The 8,995-nt window shown below is 38.4% G+C and overlaps 2 protein-coding genes across 2 annotated transcripts; one reads left to right on the top strand and one right to left on the bottom strand.

The window, feature by feature from the left end:
* The first annotated feature begins 301 nt into the window (after positions 1-301).
* Positions 302-6,123, top strand: LOC130934342 (protein FAR1-RELATED SEQUENCE 5-like). The gene is made up of 5 exons (XM_057863921.1): positions 302-2,641; positions 2,746-2,826; positions 3,115-3,266; positions 5,676-5,822; positions 6,039-6,123. Exons 1-5 carry the CDS (start codon positions 302-304, stop codon positions 6,121-6,123), a joined length of 2,805 nt encoding a protein of 934 aa, XP_057719904.1.
* Positions 6,124-6,996: 873 nt separating this feature from the next.
* LOC130934341 (uncharacterized) lies at positions 6,997-7,974 on the bottom strand. The gene is made up of 3 exons (XM_057863920.1): positions 7,861-7,974; positions 7,341-7,769; positions 6,997-7,239 (listed from the first exon to the last, which is right to left on the bottom strand). Exons 1-3 carry the CDS (start codon positions 7,972-7,974, stop codon positions 6,997-6,999), a joined length of 786 nt encoding a protein of 261 aa, XP_057719903.1.
* Positions 7,975-8,995: the final 1,021 nt, after the last annotated feature.

The raw sequence follows: 8,995 nt of genomic DNA, 5'->3' as shown, positions 1-8,995 counted from the left end.
TTTCTTAATCCAGATTAGTTTAATTTGGATGATAGTCTATGCCTTTTAAACGGTTCTCTGTTTAGGGTGTTGGGTAGGTATCCTTGAATTTGGAAATTAAGTTACATTATCCAGTTCTATGATGTGGCTAGCTTTGGGGAATTCAAATTAAAACCTAATACTGGGGTCAAAAACAATTGGGTTAGTTTAATTGGTTTTGGTTCATTTAATTTTACATGTAGCTTAGTTTAGCTTCCCGTAGTTGCTGCCATTGGCTCTGTTTATTGACATTTTTGGGTAAAATTATGGCAGGGGTTAAATTATGTCCATAAAGGAGGATGATGTTAAGAATGATTCTGATAATGATTTGGGTGATGATTTCGATTATCAACCGAATGCAGAAGATGATGCTGATGATGACGATGTGGATTCGCTGGATTCCACTAGCAAGAGTGAAGAAGTTTGTGGTGTAAAAAAAATAGTGGATTTAATGGTGGAGGATATTTGGAACCTGGAGTTTAGGACGGAGGATGAGGCTTGCCAATTTTATACCGCTTATTCTTGTTGGCATGGATTTGTAATGAGAAAGGACGACGTGGTTAGGGATAATCAAGGTAGAATCATTAGCAGGCAACTTGTTTGCAACAAAGAGGGCTGGAGAAATATGAGGTATCTTGATATGGATGATAGATCAAGGGAGGCAAGGTCACTAACGCGAACCAAGTGTCCAGCTCGTCTTAGGGTAAAGCTTGACTACGGCTGCAGTAGATGGAAGGTATCATGTTTTGTGGAATCTCACAACCATGATCTGACGCCACCCCAATTTGCGCATCTGGTACCGGCCAATCGTCGTCTAACTGTGACTGATAGAGTCCAAGTGGAAAATCTTCATAATTTTGGTGTCAAGAGCTGCCATATTATGGGGTATATTGCATTCCAGAAGGGTGGATATCGTCATGTTGGCTTCACACGGAAAGATTTGTACAACCACATCGATCGCTATCGTCGGGCAAAAGTTAAAAACGGGGATGCCAATGCGGCAATAAACTATTTGATTGGCAAGTCAAACAACGATCTGCTGTTCTTTGGAAAGTATACGTTCACTAGTGACGAAAGGTTGGAGCATATTTTTTGGGCAGATGGGCAGTCAGTTATCGACTTTTACTGCTTTGGAGATATTGTTGCCTTTGATTCAACCTACAAGAAGAATAAATACAACAAGCCTTTGGTCATTTTCTCTGGATGCAATCATCACAGGCAGACTGTTATCTTCGGCTCCGGCCTACTATCCGACGAAACTACAGAGACGTATAAGTGGTTGTTGGAAACCTTTGTTGAAGCGATGGGTGGGAAAAGTCCAAAAGCAGTAATAACTGACGGAGACCTTGCCATGCGAGATGCAATCAAGAATGTTATGCCTGATGCGACCCATCGGTTATGCGGATGGCATCTGCAGAGAAATGCATGTGAAAATATAAAGAATCCTAATTTCTTGCGCAATTTTAAGGGTCTTATATACGACAGCAACGACCAGAGAGACTTTGATCGGAGATGGGCAGCCATTTTGGATAAGCACAACCTTGTTGGCAGTACCTGGATGGAAAAGACGTACGAAACTCGTGAGATGTGGTCCCATTGTTTCCTCCGGGATAAGTTTTTCGGTTACATAAGGACGACATCACAGTGTGAAGGTATAAATTCTCTCATCAGATTTTATGTTAATCGCAAGAACACCCTCATTGACTTCATGCATAACCTGGATAGGGCCTTAAAGGAGTATAGAAACAACGAATTAATAGCTGATTTTAAGTCTCAGTGCTCAGAGCCAGTGATGATTACCTCGTTGGAGGTATATGAAAGATCTGCATCATGTTATTTCACGCGAAACATCTTCAAGGAAATTCGTAATGAGATTCAGAGGGCAGGGGCTTTGAATATAACGGTACTAAGCATAACCTTGGACAAGGTAGAGTTCAGTGTGACTGCTCTCGGAGACCCGGCCAAAGATCGACGGGTGGAAGTCGATAGAGGTAAGAATCTGTTCTCGTGCTCGTGCAAGCTGTTTGAATCACGTGGTATTCCCTGTAGTCATATCTTCTGTGCCATGAAGTTCGAAAACATACTTGAGTTTCCAGATTCGTTGATATACAAAAGGTGGACAAAGAATGCAAAGAACAAATTTATTAGCACAGAAATGCCTGTGAATGATGACATCGAAAGGGTCTTAAAGTTTCGAGTTGGAGCGTTGGCATCGAATTGCAACAAGCTGTGTGATATTGCTTGCAAGGATCTTGCAGACTTTGATGAAGTCCAGTCTGAACTTGTCAATTTAGTTATCCGCCTGCAGTCACGCAAACAAGGCAAGTCAACTCCTAATGTTAACGTGGAAGGCATCAACGATCCATTTGTTGTCAAAAGCAAAGGAGCCCCTTCCAAGAGGTCTTATTGGAGGAAGAAGAGAGCATGCTCTAATTGCCACAAGTACGGTCATTACTACAAGCGCTGTCCAGATCTGATGCAGCATAGTGTGGAAGGTAACCATCGCGATCGATCATACGGCAATGCATCAGCCAAGGACTCAGGTTTTAGTCCAGAAAGGTTTGCTAATTCTTCGAGGTCGTTCTCAATTAAGTCCGAACACCAATCAGGACCTACTACCAAGGTACGATTTGTTTATTCGAAATAGGCTCCTGCTGTGAAAATCTTGTTCGGTGTGTGTTCCTTTAAAAACCATTAAACTATGTGAATGTTCCTCTGTTTGGGCAGCCTTTTAAAAAGGTTGGAACAAGGAAGTTTACGGCGACAGGTATGAGGAACCGGAAGGGTAAAGACAACACTTTTGTTGAGGTAATTTTTTTGAATATAAACATCTAATTTCCGTGTCATGAACTGGGTAAAATAATGATGATCTCGGACTTCTTGTCTAAAAAAAAAAAATTTATAAAACAGCGGAGCCTCCATGAAAGCAGCGAATCCATTGACATCGCGTCCACGAATGGTGTTTTCAATAAAAATCTCTACTCGTTAACACAGGTGTGATGCGTAAAACTCCTCTTAACCACTTTGCGATGAATGACCATTATGGTTTTATGCATGATTATAGTTTCTGATTGGGGATTATGATGTTATCAGCAGGTGAATGAGTCACAGCAGGACATGAGACATTCATTCAAGAACTATGAATGCGCTAATGATGTCGTTGATGATAAATGTGACACACGACATGTGCAGATCGATGTCCGAGATCCGTTAACATCGTCACTGCCTTGTGGCAACAAACAAGGATCGTACATGGCATTGTTCGCGTCGATGCACAGGACACTTTGACCATTTCAAGGAATTAGTCTTCTGAATTTAGTGCAATGCAAGTATAATTGGTTCTAAAAGCATGATCTATCCTGATTTACTGACCGCAATGTATTAGTCACTGCTTGGTATTGAGGAGTTTTAAGTTGTCGTTATTTACGTTAAGTATGAACATGTCAATTTTGGTGATAATTATGTTCAATAATAGGTATGTGATTTGCTTACAGTGCTGTGTTCTCGTTGCAGTAAATTGTGGTTGACTTTTGGGTAACAATTTGGAACCATTGTGATTATGCAATTCAGTTGATCAATTAGAGTTGTGTAAATTGATTTATTTCCCTACTTAGTCCATTATGATGACAATAATGTTGAATAATATGCATGTGTTTTGCTTATATTGCTGTATTTTAGTTGCAGTTTATTGTGGTTGCATTTGGAGTAAGGACTTCCTACCATTGTGGTTATGCAATACAGTTGAAAAAACAGAACTGTGTTAATTGAATTTTTTTCCTTTCTTATTGCATTTGATTTACCAACCAAATTATTTGATTGAATGGGTTGTAGTCTCCAATGTTGAATTGTTCTTAGATGGTTATGAATCTCTTTTGTAACATTGAGGTTGTGAATCTACTTTGTTATTATGGATTTCCTGTATTCATTGAAAATTTTATTTAAGGGAAAATGGCACACTGCGTATGAAAGCAGTTTGAAATATATATAGGTATATATGAAGCAGAGAATTTGTAAACAGAAACACATTTTTATTCGCTCATATCATAGTTTCGATTGTTAGGTTCAATAACATTTTGAGGTTGTTAGAGTCTTACATACTGACTGAATTTAACACTAGAAACAATAAATGTTTGAAACACTTCGGACATTTCCTTTAAGTTGTACAATAACGAATCTTTCTATGTTCTCAGCTACTTGACTACGGCATGACTTTACTTTGACAGGCAGGGTTTTCCTTCCTGGCATTGAGAGCTTGAATATTTCCAGAATGTAGTCATCCAGCATCCGTAACATTGTTGACTATTATGACCTGATATTAAGAAATCTCATCACGACAACTATACACATTAGATGAATCAAGAAAATCAATTAATTCAGTAAACCTAAAAAAAAGGATCCACGAAACTGCTAGTTACCTTTTAGCCTTTGGGTTCTAGGTTCTTCATCAATTTCCTTTCCCAGTGTTCCACCTACATACACAACAATAGCCTATGTTAAATATAAGTATATAAATTCAAAGAAATACATCACATGGACCAACCATACATTAGTCAGATTATTTTAATAGCTCTACTGCATGCACCCAAACACCATCCGAGACACTTGTACTCTAAATTACAACAAGAAGCATTTTTTTTACCTCGAGACAAGTTTCTTCCGTGGGAAAATGAATCGGTGCCGCAGCACAAGTGCCTAAGTTGGTTTGGGAATGGTACTTCTCATTTTCACCATCTTCCTGAACCCTTGGGGAGAAACAAGGTCATCTGTTCCCTTCGCGCATCCTCGTCGTGCATTGAGATGAGATATCGTTAGTTAATATTTTGCTTTTTTCTTCCGTGCATAAGTATGTGGAAAAGGTACCGCGGTCGTAAGTACAACTGTTCGTTAAACATAGACGGAGTTCCGCTACGTATTATCGAGGTCTGTAGCCGATGACATGTTGTCGAACTTTAATTTAGTGTGTCAAGCCGACTACAGAAGACGTTCCTTGTTCGGCTAAGTGGGAAGGAGTATCAACTCCAATTTTGTCGGAGCTACCAACTGGTGACGGAATGAAAGTCAGATGGAGGAATGTAGATGATAGTGTTTGGTTAAATGAAGGTTGGTATGCACTTCCTGTGTTCTTAGGACTAAAACATGGATATTTTGTGGTTTTCAAGTACATGCTAAATCCGTATACGAATTAACTGTGATCCACTTTGACTGATGCAAAGTTTGAATAGTCAATTTTGAAATGTTTTCATAACGACCAGTAGGAAGTGATACGGAAAATCATTTCCCACATCCGGTGCTCGTGATGGAAACAGATCAACTTCGAAAATTCAATCAGCTATTCACTCAGTAGGGTCATAAGGAATTCATCATGGATTTACCAGTGCACAAAAAAACAACAAAATACCCGTGCCTTAGCGCTAAAAAACCAACAACTCCATACCAACTTTCATTCAAACAGACACGAGCATCTATATTTTTTCTCAGTCAAAACTTTTTCCCGTCACCCGCTGGTATCTCCCACAATATTGTGTTAAAAGAGCCTAACCAAGTAACCCTGAAAATTTTATTCACATTACAACCATCACGCCATTGTCTTACCTTCATAGTCAGATTTGTTGGCTGCTTTGGGTTCGGTTATTGAGTGGCTTCACATGTGACTGCAGTTTCCGGCATCCGAACGGCGACGGCAACCCCATGGCTGTCAATTTCATCGACCAACGTGCATCTTGGATCACAAAAGTCCACCCAGCAACACTTGGAAAGAACACTGCTTCCCGAACACAATCCGAAATCCCAGACAGACACATCAGGTATAAAACACTCAATAAGTCATTCATCAAATCAATTATATACATTAACAACCATGTTCCAACAAAATCATGTCCAAATACACAACCTAAATCGATAAGAACTTACCATCGTATCGACGAAAGAGCCACTTTGATTTAGCGAGAAACAACCCATCCTGTGAGACGATACAGGGCATCCACGATACTACTGCTAATTGTGACGATTTGTGGAATTAGGGAAAACCTCAACCGAACGAGCGTTAATGGGGTTGAAGGCAATCTGCCCATTTGTAGAACCCTCGCTTGGTGTTGGATAGAGTGATATTGGATGTGGATAAAGTCTTATCTCATTAGGATCGGCAATTTGTGGTTCTCGTTCTTCTCTTCCAGATCCACCTCTTCTTATCTATGCGCTGGACCTGGAAAATAATAAAAAAAAAGGCAGACACTCCACGCTAGACCAGTGGCCCAGCTGAGATCCAAGCCCAACCACAATAAATTACCCACCCTTGAGTGATTAAAATAAACTACGGTTGGGCTATTTTACTCATTGATTGGGCCGAATTAAGTTTTTACTATTCTGTTCATGTATCAAAAAGAAAAACATTTTTCATTAAACCAAGTTAAAAAAAAAACTGGTCACATACGGCTTCATTCAAACATTACTGGTGTTTTCATGTTTCTCGATTTACTTTAAAAAAAAACTAGACCAATTTTTTAAAAAAAAAAACCTTTAAATTCTCAATTTAAAACCCAAGATATAAAGAGAGTTTCACATACAAAAATACGAGGTTTTGTTGTCTTCCTCGGCTATTGGGCCAGATTTTTTTTTTAATTTTTTGTAAAGGCCAGCAAAGTAATGAATTTATTCTGGCTATACTTCAAAATAAAAAAAATTAAGGCAACTCTGCCATTTGTACTTGGAAAACTATTTTTTGTCCAATCAAGTTAAAATGGAAAAGTCAATTAAAAAAATGAGCAGAAAAATATAACATTTGCGAATGCGATTCTGTTTTAGTTACTACCAAAAGTTGTTTTCAACTTAATAACAACAAAAAAAGTCAATATAATTGTGCAACAAACAAGAAACATATAATACTTTCTAAACCTACGGGAAAGGTCTTAGCATGATATATTATGACAAAGAGGTCAAACACAGGGGCTAAGCGCCTTCAGTCACTCATCCTTATGCATCCTATTTGCATCGAACCTGGATGATCGTCACTGGCTCCTTTGATATCACCTCGAAGACCCCCACACCACCTGGCTTGAAGTTGCACAATGAAGCAAAGTTCTCCCATCCTCCAGAAATAACACCGAAGCTACCATCCCTTTTTCCACTGTACCTTGTATATGTAGCTTCGACCTGTATGTGGCCATGTGTGAGGATGATAGGGTGCCTCTGACTAGTGAAGTGACTGAGATGAGGGACGTTCGGCTGATTATAACACAAGAAATTTCAGTGAGTATTAGCAAATTTAATGCTTACTTCAGTAAAACAACATTTCAACCAAAATGTTGCAACAACTTAACGCTTACCAACAATCGCGACGACATCATGCGAGTAGTTAGGTCCATCACAAAAAAAGGCCACTTGCTTTTGACCTTTGCGGCAACCGCTCTAGCACTGGCTGAAGGAGGGATGTTGATACACTTTGCAATTTCATAATTACCAGTCCTTACATATGGTGGTTCTTCAGGATCACGGGCTTGGTATGAATTCTCAATGCCACCAAAATCAAAAATCTGGACTTGGAAAGTGGAGTTTCCTTTGTGTGTGAAATATAGCATGGAGTCCAGATTGATTTTGTACATCTGATAAAACTCTTCCCAGCCTCGAGTCAATGCAATTTTGCCACTTTGGAGTTGCGTCCAGAAGCACCGACAGGGGTTATTCCTTCCGTCAGGCACAACCAGGTCCAGGTAGGGGGTACGGTTTGGTAGCTCATCGGGAGTTATAGGTAATGACTGTTAAAAATAGGTAAACTTCTGTCAAAACTTCTATAGCATTGCAAAAACTTTTAAATTAAGAGGTGTTAAGGAAACGGATGTTAATTACCAGTTTGAACATTGAAGGCCTTATTACTGGCTTCAGAAACCTCAACTTGTAGCTCTGTGTCGTACCGTCATCCATCGCTTGGACTCTCTTACCCTTGTCCTTCGAAGACGTCATCTATGGCAAGTGTCACAGAGTTGCCAAGTTCAAAAAGGAACAAAGTCAGAGTTCATTTAAAAAAAACCCATACAGTCGAATCTTCTGATTTAAAATCAACACACATGCATGTTTTTGGAATTGGAAACAAAGTGGTTCAATTTTTCCACAAACAGTGCAACTAAATTTTGTTGAAATGGTTTACTGTCGTGATCTATTGAATATTTAATAGAACAAACTTAATCAAACCTAAAAGCATAAAATCCTTTTCAGACGAACAAATCAGAAACCCAAATCAGTCACCCATTCATTTAAAAAATGCTTAACCGTCTTATTTTGATTTTACAAAGATTACATTTTTATTACATTGACACTACATGCAGATGATGATTAACAACCGATCACTATCAGGAAAAGAGTTAGGATAGAGTTTCACCTTGTTTGACATTTTCTCGGAGACGAACCTGTTGGAGTCGATGCCTTCAGCAGCAAATTGTGTGTTAGGTTCGGGTTGCTATGAGGAGTGTTTTGTGAAGGAAGATGGAAGGTGAATAGTGATTACTGAAGGATACTTATGTTACACGCTTGTGAATCAAAAGAAAATATAAAGTAAAAAAATGAGGGGTTAAAAACGCGGCGTTTTTACAAAAAAAATTTAGTTAGTAATTTAGCTACTAAAACTTTGTGGTTTTTGATAATCTCCAACAAATATTCTGTTATATCCCAATAACTCCCCGTAAATCCCTCTCCTTCGAAGTTCGTTTTCAACGAAATACTAAATAAAATTTAATTTAACTTCAAAAAAAAAAAAAGAAATCCTAGGAAAATGAAATTATTAATTGATTGCTATTTACCACATTAATTTATGCAAATTTGTTGGAACACATTTTAAGATTTACGTAAAATAATTAATTTAATAAGTCGGTTTAACAGTAACTACTACTATTTCCTTTGAAATTTAAATTCTTCAACAATTGTTACTATCGAAATTAATGCTAGATTAAATTAAAACCGCTAGAAACTCGAAACAAACGTTTTAAAA

Source organism: Arachis stenosperma, chromosome 6 (assembly GCF_014773155.1).
Source record: "Arachis stenosperma cultivar V10309 chromosome 6, arast.V10309.gnm1.PFL2, whole genome shotgun sequence".
Lineage (NCBI taxonomy): Eukaryota > Viridiplantae > Streptophyta > Magnoliopsida > Fabales > Fabaceae > Arachis > Arachis stenosperma.
Note: the sequence above shows the minus strand (reverse complement) of the source record. Positions and strands in the feature narration are given on the sequence as shown.